Consider the following 15,437-nt stretch of genomic DNA (forward strand, 5'->3'; position numbering starts at 1 on the left):
GAATCTACGTCTCATCTGTCTGATGAGAAGGGAGCATTACTTAATGATGGAATATGTGTTTGTGCATGTACGTGTTTGTGTATGTGCAGGTGTGTTAGTGTGCAGTGTCCCAGACCCTGCACAGGGGATTTTCTTGAAGGTCTCTTGTAACAAAATCTCCTTGAGCCTATCCAAGAGAATTACATGCAGAGATGTAATTAAATACTTTAACAAGGATGGCAGATGACCCCATCTCCAACGTCAGGGATCAAATTTCAACGTGAGATTTGGAGGGGACAAACTTTTAAACTATATAATTTGGTATGGTTGTTCTTTTACATTTCAGCGTTCTAATGTGTGTGTGTTGATTAATGATGTGTAAATAATTCAGCAGAACATTGAAATAGTTTTAATGGGAAAAAGAGGAATTCACTCCTAATCTTTTTGAATTTTTGTTGAGTTCCAACAGAATTAATCACTGGTTTTAGGTGAAAAGAATTCAGGTTCCGTCTCTACCATCCATGGCAGGTGCAGCTCTGGGGGTGGGATATGGTTACAAATAAATAAAAGATCTGTGCTTCCGCCATTGCTCTAAGATTCTGGCTCTAGTCCAAGATCCAAATTCAAAGTTAGCTCTTGGTGGACAAGACTAAGGCCTCCCACTAACATCATTTACATCAAGTTTTTATTTTCAAAGTTTTCAAACATACACAAAGGAGAGACTCAGTGTAATGAGCACCCACTTATCCATTCTTTTTTTTTTTTTTTTTTTTTTTTTTTTTGAGACGGAGTCTCGCTCTGTCGCCCAGGCTGGAGTGCAGTGGCCGGATCTCAGCTCACTGCAAGCTCCGCCTCCCGGGTTCCCGCCATTCTCCTGCCTCAGCCTCCCGAGTAGCTGGGACCACTTATCCATTCTTAGGTTAAATCATTTTCACTATTTTTCTGTGCTAATTCATGTGTCCTTTTATTCTGTCTTTTTAAAGAAAACTTTTAAAGAGCAATTTGTGCCATTTTAATAAGAAATTCTTGGCATGTCATTCCATCACTGAATACTTCATTTAATATAAAAAAATAGGAAAAATTTGTTACATAGCCACAGTATCATTATCATATCTAAGACAATAAAAATTCTTTAATATTATCTCATTTACAATCCATAATTAAATTTCCCCTTATTGTCTCACACAACATCTTTTGATACAGACCGATGGAATAGAATGGAGAATTCAGAAATAAACCCATACATATACATCCTTGGCCAATTGACTAGGTACCAAATTTTGACAAGGGCGTCAGGATCATTCAAATGGGAAAGAATAGTCTCTTCAACAGAAGACCCACCCTGGGGTCCTTAAGCTCCAGCATCAGACTCCAAAACCATTTGCAGAGATCATCCAGCAGCTCTCACCATGCCTCTGATGAATCCTTCACCATGTGCATCCCCAGGGGTCCTGCAAATATTTTCTCACAGTCTGTTGAGTGACCTTTCTTACAAATGCTTCATTGTAGAATAAATATAGGGTTATAGCAAGGTTGCAACAAATAGTTTAGAGAATTCTCATCTATCCTGTGTCCAGTTTCCCCCATTGTTAAATCTCATGTTTCTACGGTACATCCATCACAACTCATTCCCCGACATTGACACATAATGATGAACTAAAAGCTAAAGTCTGTTTCCTTCAGATTTCATTAATTTTTACTTAATTTCGCTGTTCTTTTATGGGATCACATTGATACCACCTGAAATGTAGTTGTCATGTCTCCTTAGTCTCCTCCAGCCTGTGATGGTTTCTCAGACCCTCCTTGTTGTTAGTGACTTGGGTAGTTTTGAGCAGCCTGGTCAGGTGTCCTGTAGAATGTTCCTCTAGAATGTCAGTGTGTGTTTTGCCTGATGTTTTCATCGTGGTAAAACTGGGTTTATAGACGTGTGGTGAGAAGACACAGAGGTCTTTTCTTGTTTTTTTTGCGTGTGAATATTCAACGGTAGAAAAGCGTAACCTTTACTCCACTGCATTGCCTTTGTACCTTTGTAAAAACTTGGTGGTTCCTACATCTGTGCACGTATTTCTAGACTTTGTATTCTGTTCTGTTGATCTATTTGTGAAATATATGATTACTATAGCTGTGTAATAATCTGTAAATGAGGTAGTGTTACCTCTCTAATGTTTTTTTTTTTCCGTATTGCTTTTGCGATTGGAGGTCTTCTACATTACCATATGCATTTTAGAATAAGTTCATTAATTTGTACAAAAAGTCTGCTGGATTTTGATTGGGAGTGTATTGTATTTATAGATCAACTGGGGAGAACAATATCTTAGCAATTTTGAGTTTTCCAATTCATTAACATATCTATTTATTTAGGTCCTTCATCAGTGTTCTGTAGTTTTTAGTGTACAGTCATTCACATCCTTTGTCAGATATATCCCTAAGTATATCATGTTTTTGATGCTATTTAAGTGGTATTTTTAATCCAATTTTCAATTGTTCATTCCTAGTACAGTTGACCCCTGAACAATGTGGGAATGAAGGGGACCAACACACGTGCAGCAGAAAATCCGCATAGAACTTTTGATTCTCCAAAAACTTAACTAGTAATGGCCAACTGTTTACCAAAAGCCTTACCAATAACATAAACAGTCCAATTAACACATATTTTGAATGTTATTAGTATTATGTCCTGTATTATGACAATACAGCCAGCTAGAGAAAAGAAAATGTTATTTAAAACATAACATATGAAAAAATGTTCAGCATCACTAGTTATCAGAAAAATGAAAATCAAAACCACAATGAGTCATCCTCTCACACCAGTTAGAATGGCTGTTATTAAAAAGTCAAGAAACAACAGATGGTGGTGAGGCTGCTGAGAAAAGGGACCACTTGTACCTTCTTGGTGGGAATGCAAATTAGTTCATCCCCTGTGGGAAGTAGTTTGGAGATTTCGCAAAGAACTTAAAACACAACTGTCATTCGACCCAGCAATCCCAATACTAGATATAAGCAAAAAAAATCGTTTTACCAAGAAACACATGCACTGATATGTTCATTGCAGCTCTATTCCGAATAGGAAAGACATGAAATCAACCTAGGTGCCTGTCAACAGTGGCTTAGATGAAGAAAATGTGGAACATATACACCATGGAATATGCAGCCATAAAAAAATAAAATCATGTCTTTTGTAACAGCATGGATGCAGCTGGAGGTCATTATCCTAAGGGAATATATACAGGCACAGAACACCAAATATCATGTGTTTTCACTTAGAAATGGGAGCTAAATAGTGGTATTCATGGGCATAAAGATGGCAACAATAGACACTATAGACTCCTAAAGGGGAGAGAAAAGGGTGCAAGAGTTGAAAAACTATTGGGTACTATGTTCAGTACTTGGATGATGGGAGCAATCATACCCCAAACATCAGCTTCACACAATATACTCAGATAACCTGCACATGTACTCCTGAATCTAAAATAAAAGTTGAATATGTATAAGCAGAAGTGAATCATCATAAAGGTCTCCATTCTCATTGTCTTCCATTGAGTGGGTTGTGGAGGAGGAGGAGGAGGAGGAGGAGGAGTAGATGTTGGTCTTGCTGTCTCAGGGTGGCAGAGGCAGAAGAGGCACAGGAGGTGGAAGGGGAGTCAGGTGAGGCAGGTGCACTTGGTGTAACCTTATGGAAATACATCATAATTTCTGTCTGTTTTTTTTTCTCTTTGATTTATTTAAAAATGCTTTTATACAGTACTAATCCTTCTTCCCCATTGGCTTTCATTTCAGTGCCCATATCATAGAAGGGTTCATGTTGTAATAGAAGTCAATAGCAGTCTTAAATAATTGGAAGTCTTTCTATGAGGCTTGTACTGTTTAAGGCCATTTTTTTTTTCTGGCACTGCTGCTTCTACATCTTCTTTCTCATCAAGTGCTGATTGGAAAGCACTCATCTCCATCAGGTCCTCGATTAATTCCTTGAGTTTGGCATCTATTGACTGTTGAATTTCTCCAAGATTCATATTTTGAAACACCTTATCCCCCACATTTTGTTGCTGTATCCATAATCCCTTTCATGATTTCCTTGATTGGCTCTGCCATAAATCCTGTGAAGTCATGTGCAACATCTGGACACAGTTTTCTCCAGAAGAAATGTATTGTTTAGGGCTTGGTGGCTTTCACAGCTCTTTCTATAACAACAATGGCATCTTCAGTGGTGTAATTCTTCTGGACTTTCATGACATTCTCTATCCAGATTCTCTTCCATAGTATTGACAATCCTTTCCATAGAAAACTGTGTGTAATGAGTTCTAAAGTTCCTTATGACCCCTGATTGAGAGACTGAATTAGAGATGTTGCGTTTGGAAGCAGGTAGACCACTTTGACACCTTCCGTGTTGTACTCATGGGTTCTGGGTGGTTAGGGGCATTGTCCAATATCAAAAGAACTTTCAAAGAGAGTCCTTTATTGGCAGTGCATTTTCTGCTTTCAGGGACAAAGCATTGATGGAACCAGTGCAGAAAATGTGTTCTTACTGTTGAGTCCTTCTTTTTGTACAACCACAAAGCTGTCAGTGGGTGTTGATCTTTTCCTTTCAAGGCTCGAGGTTTGGTAGTTCTACCGATGAAGGCAGTCCTGATTGTAAACTTGACTGCGTTTACACAAAACAGGAGAGTTAGCCTATCCCTTCCTGCCTTACATTCTGATGCTTGGTTTTCTTCCTTGCTAATAAATGTCTTTTGTATCATCTTTTTGTTTGTTTGTTTTTGTTTTTTCCAGAATAGGGCACTGCCATCTGTATTTAAAACCTGTTCAGGCAGCTATCCTTTCTCCTCAACGTTTTTCTTCATGGTGTCTGGGGACTCATCTGCCTCCTTTTGCTTGGCAGAGGCTGGATTTCTTATTATCTTCACAATTTTAAAGGCAAACCTCTTTGTAAAACTAGCAAACCATCCTTTGTTGCCATTAAATTCTCCAGTTTTAGATTCTTCACCTCTCTTTTGGTTTAACTTGTCATATAATGACTTTGATTTTTCTCAAATCACATTGGCATCTATAAATACGCCTTTCTTATAGCAATCCTACACCCACATTAAAGCTGCATTTTCAATATGAGACAAAAATGTATTTCACAAAAAAATGCAAGGTTTGGCTCCTGCTGGCATAGCTGCAGCAATGTCTTTATGAATCCCCTTCCCTTCCCTTCCCTTCCCTTCCCTTCCCTTCCCTTCCCTTCCCTTCTTCCTTCCTTCCTTCCTTTCTTTCTCACTTTCTATCTATCTCTTTCTGTCTCTCTTTCTTTCTTTCTTTTGCAATGGTCCTTATCTAGCTTCATTGATTTTGAAATGGTAGGCAATCATAGCGGCAGAGCTCAATCTATGGTACCTATCAAGTAATTCAACTTTTTTTTGGTAATGTCATGATTTTTCTTTGCTTCTTGGGAGTACTTCCAGCATCTCTAGTGGCACTTTATAGTCCCATGATGGTATTCAAGATTTACAATATTACACTAATCATGATGAAAAATACAGTAGAACCATGAGAGATCACTTTTTACTCTGACATGCAATTTACTGGAGAGATGAAATGCTCAGAGAGTATAAGTGTTATATCACATGCATTTAAGCCACACGTCAGCTCGCTGCAATAGCAACAGGAGGTAGTGACAAAATTATTATAGTAGTGTAGTATGTACTAGAGGAAAGTGACTAAACAAATGTCTAGTACCAGTTAGAGTGTACTGGAGGGAGCCATCTTGTGCTCCTACAAGAATTATGCCCTGAGGTTGGCTGTTGAATCCCTCACTAAATGCTCCTCAGGGTGTTGCCTAACACACACCGCTGAGCTCAACCATAAAAATCTGCATGATGGAATTCAGCCCAATGCAGCGAGAATTCCCATGGACTTCCTCTGTACAAGGCAAAGCATAGGTGCTGTGGAAGGAGGATGAAAACAGGAAGAAGATGTAATCTCATCCTTAAGAGGTGCTCGGTAGAATGGAGGAGAACAATACATAGATTCCTGAAGATGGGCACCAAAGTGATTGGGGTGGGCCCACAGCAGAGGCCTACAGCTCTGTTCAGAATGCGGAAGCAGGGTGGGCAGAGAGAGGCAGCTCATCAGAGTGCTTGGGCAAGCATAGGGCCAGCGACTCACCACTGCAGACAATGTATCTGAGGAAAGCCATTTAAAATAGGTGATAGTCACATTCCATCAAATTTTTGGAAGGGTCCATGGAGGTAGGGTTGTCAATCTCATTACAGCATTTCAGAGACCTCAGAAGATTTGGAAATGAAAAAAGACAAGCAGCACTTGTGGTTCACCTGTGTCACAATTGTGGTTCACCTGCATCTCTGCAATGCACAGGCGAGCTGTGTATTGCAGAGACACCGGTGAGCCACAGTTTCCTCCCAGTTAGGAGGTCAGTGCTAAGACTCTTGCTCTCTTTCCGTCGAACATGAGATGCCAATTTCTTTCTGGGCAGAGGACGAAATAAAAATTGTCTGTAAACTTTGGCCAGGCACAGTGGCTTACGCTTGTAATCCCAGCACTTTGGGAGGCCGAGGCAGGCAGATTGCCTGAGCTCAGGAGTTCAAGACCAGCCTGGGCAACATGATGAAACCCCGTCTGCACTAAAATACAACATATTAGTTGGGCATGGCAGCGTGTGCCTGTAATCCCAGCTACTGAGGCTGAGGCAGGAGAATCGTTTGAACCCGGAAGGCGGAGGTTGCAGTGAGCCTAGATCGCACCACTGCACTCCAGCCTGGATGACAGAGCGAGACTCCATCTCAAACAAAGAAAAAAAAAAATAGCAAATTTTTCTTTGTGACAAATTCCAAAATTATTAGCTTCATTTAAATTTACTTTCCTTTTTATCTTTCAATGTCGTCAAGACCAAAAGCATTGCTTAATAATTTTGTTTATAAACTCATATTGCAGCACAGGGCATGATCTGTCCCCAAGGCAAAGATGATGAGTTACTCCTTTCTTGAAAACATGCAAGTAGTTATCTCAGCAAAGGCTACTCATGTGTTGTTATGAGTAAATCACTGGCAGTGAATGTGCATTTTTTTTTTTTTTTTAGTGGATGGATGAGTACACACCTTCTTTTGAGGGCAGGTTCTATCTGTACTTCTTTCACCTACTATATTATAGGAGCTTAGAATCCCAGCTGCTGGCTCTGGGCTGAAGTTCTCTGATGGCTTGTGCAGGGTGGACTGGCCTTCTTCCCCTATCTGTGTGTCTACTGCTGACCTGTGGCTTCGCTGAGGCAGGGAAGTTGCTGGTGGTGCCCATGGATGGGAGCCACTGGTTCACCATGCGATCAGTGGTGGAGAAACTCATTCTCAGGGGGCATGAGGTGGTGGTAGTCATGCCAGAGGTGAGTTGGCAACTGGGAAGATCACTGAATTGCACAGTGAAGACTTATTCTACCTCATACACTCTGGAGGATCAGGACCGGGAGTTCATGGCTTTTGCCCAGGCTCAGTGGAAAGCACCACTGCGAAGTGCATTTTCTCTATTAACAAGTTCATCCAATGGTATTTTTGACTTATTTTTTTCAAATTGCAGGAGTTTGTTTAAGGACAAAAAATTAGTAGAATACTTAAAGGAGAGTTCTTTTGATGCGGTGTTTCTGGATCCTTTTGATGGCTGTGGCTTAATTCTTGCCAAATATCTCTCCCTCCCCTCTGTGGTCTTCGCCAGAGGAACATTTTGCCACTATCTTGAAGAAGGTGCACAGTGCCCTGCTCCTCTTTCCTACATCCCCAGAGGTCTCTTAGGGTTCTCAGATGCCATGACTTTCAAGGAGAGAGTATGGAACCACATCACACACTTGGAGGAACATTTGTTTTGCCCCTATTTTTTAAAAAATGTCTTAGAAATAGCCTCTGAAATTCTCCAAACATCTGTCACGGCATATGATCTCTACAGCCACACATCAATTTGGTTGTTGCGAACGGACTTTGTTTTGGACTATCCCAAACCCGTGATGCCCAACATGGTCTTCATTGGTGGTATCAACTGCCATCGGGGAAAGCCAGTGCCTATGGTAAGTTATCTCTCCTTTAGCACATTAAGAATAATCTTGGCCGGGCGCGGTGGCTCAAGCCTGTAATCCCAGCACTTTGGAGGCGAGGCAGGTGGATCCGAGGTCAGGAGGTCGAGACCATCCTGGCTAGCTGCGAATTTGAAACCCGTCTCTACTAAAGAGAAATACAAAAATGGCGAGAGGCCGGGGTGTGGGAAGCCTGTAGTCCCAGCTACTCGGGGAGGCTGAGGCGGAGGTAAGCGTGAACCAGGAGGCGGAGACTTGCAGTGAGCTGAGATCCGGCCACTGCACTCTAGCCTGGGCGACAGAGCGAGAGACTCCGTCTCAAAAAAAAAAGAAAGAATAATCACGAGAAACTTTGGACATTAAAAGAAGATTTCTTACTGAACTATAATCTATCATTTACATTTGTCCCATTTGGAATTTCTTTCTGGTTTAAGGAATTCTTTTGTACCAATTCACTTAATTGTTGGGTAGCAAATTGTATAAAGCAGCTCTTGTTGATATGTAAGTGTATACAATTGATATAATTGTAGATCATATCTAGGCTGCAATCTAAATGCTATTTTTGGAAACATACCAAAAACCACAGTAAGAAATGAAACTTCCTTTTTTTTTTTTTTTTTTTTTTTTGCTAATTCTATACTACCCCCAGAGGAAAATATTCTTAGCAGTTTTGTGTGAATTCTTTTCAATTTTTTTTGAAATTATACTATGTATATGCATATATTTAGGGTAAATTCTCACTTCTATTTTATTAATATAAAATCTAATATCATGCTGGCTATGATTTTTTTTATGTTAGATTTTTCTTTTGTCAATAAGTTAAAGATATCTTTACAGGTCAATGCATACAGATTTGACACGTTCTTTTAATAATTGCATAATAGTCTTTACTTTGGATGCAATGTAGTTTTCCAGCCAATTAATATTAATAGAGATTTAAGTGTTTTCCACTTTTGGGGTTTATGAACAATAATAAACATTCTTATATACTTTCTTTATATATATTTCCATATTTTTGCTTTTATCTCAGTAGGGTATCGTCCTATGAGTGTGGTTGCTTGGTTTTCATTAAATAAGATTAGCATCCTTTTGCTATTACATCTTCCTATTCAAGAATATGAATCCCTCATTATTTATTCTGATTTTGTTTTGTGTCCATAAATAAAATCTTGCACTTTATAGAAGTATTTTATCTTATTAACCTTTATTCCCCTGCATTTCATTTTTTTGAAACCATTATGTGCAAGGCAATTTTCCCATTCTCTTTTGAATTAATTATGCATAATTAATGTACTGCTTTGAGTTTTACACATTTATCTTGTATATAGTCATATTACTAACCTCTCGTATTAGTATGTAAGGTGTATTAAGTGTGCAATATCATCTGCAAATTATTCCGTCCCCTGGTATTTATACTTCTTACTTTGGTGGAGCATATAGTTCCAAAACATTATTGAATAATGTTGTTGGTCTAGCCAGTTTAAATTAGGATTTAGTCACTTGCAATTCATTCTCAGCAAACTATCGCAAGAACAGAAAACCAAACACCGCATGTTCTCACTCATAGGTGGGAACTGAACAATGAGATCACTTGGACTCGGGAAGGGGAACATCACACACCGGGGCCTATCACGGGGAGGGGGGAGGAGGGAGGGATTGCATTGGGAGTTATACCTGATGTAAATGACGAGTTGATGGGTGCTGACGAGTTGATGGGTGCAGCACATCAACATGGCACAAGTATACATATGTAACAAACCTGCACGTTATGCACATGTACCCTAGAACTTAAAGTATAATTAAAAAAAAAAAAGAAAAAGAAAAAGTCTTGACAAATACAGGAGTAAGATTCTTGGCAAATGCATAGTTGCCAAATCCAGGTGAAACATCTGGTGTCTCATCTAAGTATATTATTTTATTAGGGATGGAGTATACATTTTTATCTATTGTTCAGGCTTCTTACAAGGTTCAGTAGACTTGGTAACACAGTCATATTCTCTCACCTATTGGCAGATGTTCGGTGAAAGAGTGACTGTTCAACCAACTCATGGGAAAATGCAACCACGCTCTTTCTAAAAAGCAGGGAGACTACAGCTATAAGCCTTTCAAATGAAACATGACTTTCAGCTCTTTGCAAGACCAGGCAAGGAGATGCAAGTTGTAGGACGCTAAGAGATAGACTTATCGAAGTGTCTCTCCCCAGTTTACCCTCCATCAATTACAGTACCAGCCACCACTCAGGTATTGACTGCAGCCTCATGGCCTCTAGCCAAGCGTGTGGCCTGCCACTTTCTGAACCTATGCTGAATTTGTTGTGGCTCAAAGGGTCACCCAAAGGGCTTTAGAGATATAGAAATCTGTATATGATTCTATACCATCTATAATGGTATATGATAGAGAGATTTATAAAATATGAAACAGTGAACCATATATAGTTTTACATATTTTGGTTATTCGTATATCTTCAATGGTGTATAAAATATATGCATTTATATACCTTTACAGAATATATATATATATGAGAGATAGGATTTATAGATGTGGAAGGTTATATATTAATGTATATATTTATAAATATAAAATAAATATAATTATCAAAGAAGAATTCGGTCATAAAGAGTGCCCTTTGGCAAAGAACCTTGGATATGGCTCAACCACAGAAGTAAATTGTCATAGAAAGATTTATGAGCACTGCATAGTGTTCCTTTCTTGTTTCATATGGGCAGTGTGTGTCTTGGAAAAGTATACAGTTTTTTGTATCTTGTTGGCCAACAGGATTCATAGTCTGCATTTCATCTGTCTGATGAAAAGAAAGCATTGCTTGATGTTGGGTGTGTGTGTGTATGTGGTGTTTGTGCACGAATGTGTCTGTATGTGCAGGTGTGTTTGTGTGCAATGTGTTAAGTTCTACACGGGAGATTTTTTTTCTGAAAGGTTTCCTATAACAAAATCTTATTGAGTCTATCCAGGGGAATTACACCCAGGGATGTAAATAAACACTTTAACAAAGATGGTAGATCATCATTCAGGAGAACATTAAAACAGTTTTGTTTTGTATTTTTAGTACAGACAGTGTTTCACCATATTGGCCAGGCTGGTCTCTGACTCCTGACCTCAAGTGATCCGCCTGCCTCGGCCTTTCAAAGTGTTGAGATTACAGGCATGAGCCCACACCCGGACTTAACATGGTTTTAATGAGAAAAAAAGAAAATCACTTCCACTTTTCTTGACTTTTTGGTGAATTACAGCAGAATTGATGGTTGAATCCAGTTATAAAGAATTTGGGCTCAGTCAACACCATCTAGGGCCAGTGCAGCTCTGGAGAACTGGGGCTGGGATGTGGTTACAGCAAGAAAAGATCTGTGCTTTCCCCATTGCTCTCGCATTCTGTTTTTGATCGAAATTCAAATTAACCTGTTAGTGGGCAAGCCCAAGGCTTCCCTCCAAGATTATTTATTTCAACTTTTTATTATCAAACTTTTCAAACATATACCGAGGAGAGGCTGTAGCATAATGTATACCCATGTAGCCATTCTTAGGTTAAATAATTTTCAATATCTTTCTGTACTGCTTCATCTTTCTTCGTTTTTTCTTTCATTTTAAAGAAAAATTTTGACTTTTTTTTTAAAAGGAAGTCTTGGCATGTTGTCTCATCATGAAATACTTCACTAAATATAAAAAATAAGGAAAATTTGTTTCACAGCCACAATTCCTAAGACAATCAATAATTCTTTAATATTATCTCATTTTCACTCCATAATTAAATTTATCCTGATTGTCTCAAAAAATCTTTTACATGTAGATCAATGGAATAGAATTTACAATCCAGAAGTAATCTCATACATTCTTTGCCTTGATTTTTACCATGGTGCCAAGACCATTGAAATGGCAAAGAATAGTGTCTTCAACAGAGGGCTCTGGGACAACTGCATATCCAAGTGCAAGAGAATGAAGTTGCACCCTTACCTTGTATCATATACAAAAATTAACTTGAAATGGACCAAAGACCTAAATAGAAAATCTAAAACTGTAAAACTCTTAGAAGAAAACATTGGAGAAAATATTCATGACCTTGAATTTGGAAATGGTTTCTGAGATGTTTTTTTCTTGTACCAAAAGGACAAGAAATTAAAACAAGAAAAAGAAGAGCTAAATCTTTATCATAATGTTTTTATACAAAAACTTTTGTATATCAGAGGACACTATCAAGAGAATGAAAAGACAACTCATGTGGGCACCCTTATTAAAGTGTGCAGATTAACACGCACATGCTTGACATGGAGGCTCTCCCATGACACATCCTATGTTTTCCTTCTCTATGAAACTTTCTGAACAGGTGAGCCCAGGTGGAGCCTCCACCTCCGTTAGAACCTAAGCTTTCTGTGGCTTTCTGAAATCCCTGGTGTCAGAAGTCAAGTGTGGATTACTGCTGCTTTCCTTGACTGTCTCTCTCTCTCTCCTTCAATCTATGTTGATAATGTGATATCAAACATGATACACTACCTCTTTTGGCCCACTCAACATATTCTGGTGGTGCCCTCTGGCCTGCACCCTCCCACTGGCTATGAAGATCACCCATGATCTCGCCTTCCCTAGCCTCACTGGCTTTATTTTATGCAACACTCCAACTCTCCTCTTTCCACCTCCCTGTTACTTTTCCCTCCCTATTTTATTCCTCTTTTCTATCTCCTTCCCCACCTATGTCTTTCCTTTCTGTCACCTTTTCTGTGTGATTCCTGCCCCAGAGGGGTCAACAAGAAGGGGCATCCCACAGGCTGACTCATGCAGGGAAGCTGTCAGTGATTAATTAGCAAGGCAGGGAAGTTGTACCCCAAGTCTTGGTTTTGACGCTAGAGGACTTTAGGAGGTGATTCAATGTAGTGTTTGAGCACATGGACCCTGGAGTCATCCAAGCCTGATTTCATAAGTACTTCAGTTGTGACACTTGCGTAAACTTGGGTAAAAACTCAGTGTTATCTAGATTAAATATGATAATGCATGCAGATGCCTGGCATGTGGCAGTGAATCAACAATACCCGTAATTGTGTGGGTGATATGCGTTTTCCAGCACAATTATTTCCAGCCTCCACAAGATTAATGATCTTAACCAGGCATTCAGACTCTCTTCAAAACAACATGGTGAGATATCAATATTGTCTTCTTGATGCAAGTTTCCCTTGAATGATTTAAACTTCAGATGGTGGACTGTCTCCTTAGGGCGAATTTGCAAATTAAATATAATAAAAGCTAACATATATTGGAGGCTCACCAGGTACCAGGTGCTATCCTGAGTACTTACATGGAAGCTGGCATTATTGGCCGACCTATTTTGCAGATGATGAAACTGAGGCACAGAGGGGTTGAGTGACTTGCCCAAGGTTATTGCTCAAGTAAATAGGGGAGCCAGGATTCAAATCCGTACATTCTTTGTAAAAAAAAAAAAAAAAAAAAAAAGTTAAAAAGCCTGAGTGTGGTGGCTCACACATGTACTCACAGCACTTTACGAGGCCAAGGCAGGAAGATCACTTAAGCCCAGGAGTTTGAGACCAGCCTGGACAACACAGGGAGACACTGTCTCTACAAATTTTTTTTTTAAAGTTAGCTGGGCATGGTGGCACATGCCTGTGGTCCCAGCTACTCAGGAGGCTGAGGTGGGAGGATCGCCTGTGCCCAGGAGGTCAAGGCCGCAGTGAGCCATGATTATTCCACTCCATTCCAGCCTGGATGATAGACTAAGACCTTGTCTCAAATTAAATAAATAAATAAATTAATTAATTAAATTTAAAATTGATATGTAATTCATGTATCATAAAATTCAGTGGTTTTCCATGTGTTCCCAGATATAATCAGCCATCACCAATATCTAATTCCAGATCATTTTCCTCACTCCAAAAAGAAACCCCATGCCCACTGGCAGTCACTCTTTATTTCTCCCCCTTCTCCTACCCCTCAGCATTAATTTACTTTCTGTCTGTATGGATTTGCCTATTCTGGGCATTTCATGAAAATAGAAGCCTTTATGACTGGCTTCTTTCACTTAGTTTCATGGCTTATCCATGTTGTAGCATGAATCAGTGTTTCATTCCTCTTCATGACTGAATATTCCATTGTATGGATTTACCACATTTTTTTAATCCGTTCATCAGTTGGTTGACATTTGGGTTGTTTCCCCTTTTCAACCATGAAAAATGATGTTACTGTGAACATTTGTATACGATAGACCCTGATGTTCTAATTTTTGAGCCCATGTGCCTAACCTCTATTCCTGACTGCCTCCCTGTGTTGACAGAAAACTTTTTGGGAAATGTCCTATCTCTGGCCTTTTGGGAATGTCACATGGAGTGAACTGTGCCTAGAGTGGGTTTGACTTAGGACATCACATGGTCTCGAATCCCTCAGCAAACATGAGTTAGTCTTGTTTTTGTTGGTGTTACAGAATAACATGCAGCTGGCTCTTTTTCTAAAAAATTTAATATTAGATGTCCTTCATTGAACAAACATCTGTGGAGAGGAAGGCATTGATTAGTTACAAACCGTGAAACATACTTTGAAAGAAAAGTAAAGGATGCAAAGAGAGCTGATCATAGGGGACCTTGCAGGATGAGGAGTGGCAATCTTGGGAGAAGTTGGGGTGACAGTGTGCCAAGCAGGGAAGATGGCAGGTGCAGCATGAAGCCAAATGTTTGGAATCACAGCGTGTTCTTTCCCTTCATCCCTGTGTTCCAGGGTCTCTTTACTTCACAAACATGGGCAAGTGGAAATCCTACTTTATGTCTCTTCTGAATAATCCCTTTGTCATGGCTTACTTAGTGACCTGTGCCCCTCCCCACTGCTCCTGGGACCACAACCCACATTGTTACAAGCCCCTGAAGGAAGTTATAAACACCTTATCTTCTACTAGGACAGGTGCCCCTGGAGCTGTCTGGCTGGGCAAGCCGTACTTACCTGCACTTCCCTATCCTGTCCATGGGTGATTCAGACTTGACTGTTGTTATCACACTAAACTGAACTGGGGTTCACTCACCCAGTGCAGTAAGGCCAAACATCCACACTGAGATTTGCAATGGGAGAAAGGAAGGCGTTTATGTGCAGGGCACCAAGCAAGGAGTATTGGGAGGCTTATACTTAAGACCCAACCTCTCTGATGGCTTGCAAGTAAGGGTTTTTAAGGGCAAGGATACATTTTAGGAAAACAGAAGTTACAAGAAGAAATCGCAAATCAATACACAGAGGTTACACATCGGTTTGGTCATGAGAAATGAAGGCTTGCAGGTCATAGGTGAATTCAGAGATTTTCTGATTTGTAATTAGCTAAGGAAGAGAAGCTTCATTTAAAATTTGGGGTTCGCAGAAAAGAATGTTAGCTCTTGCTCATGAGTGTGACTTCCTCCAGGAACAAACAATGGCT

General features: G+C 39.7%; 3 protein-coding genes across 3 annotated transcripts in view; all 3 read left to right on the forward strand.

The window, feature by feature from the left end:
- Window positions 1-15,437, forward strand: part of UGT1A10B (UDP glycosyl transferase 1A10B) — a 229,057-nt gene that overhangs the window by 124,681 nt on the left and 88,939 nt on the right. Inside the window, 1 exon segment of the mRNA NM_001112659.1 lies at window positions 7,856-8,023. Coding sequence (NP_001106129.1) covers window positions 7,856-8,023 — 168 coding nt within the window.
- The window catches only part of UGT1A9 (UDP glucuronosyltransferase 1 family, polypeptide A9), a 107,393-nt gene that overhangs the window by 3,017 nt on the left and 88,939 nt on the right, over window positions 1-15,437 (forward strand).
- The window catches only part of UGT1A7 (UDP glucuronosyltransferase 1 family, polypeptide A7), a 97,214-nt gene continuing 88,939 nt past the window's right edge, over window positions 7,163-15,437 (forward strand). The window contains exon 1 of the mRNA NM_001112625.2: window positions 7,163-8,023. Within this exon, the coding sequence (NP_001106095.1) occupies window positions 7,169-8,023 (855 nt within the window). The 5' untranslated portion in view covers window positions 7,163-7,168. The remainder of the gene's footprint in view (window positions 8,024-15,437) is intronic.

This window comes from Papio anubis, chromosome 10 (assembly GCF_008728515.1).
Source record: "Papio anubis isolate 15944 chromosome 10, Panubis1.0, whole genome shotgun sequence".
In the NCBI taxonomy this organism is placed as follows: domain Eukaryota; kingdom Metazoa; phylum Chordata; class Mammalia; order Primates; family Cercopithecidae; genus Papio; species Papio anubis.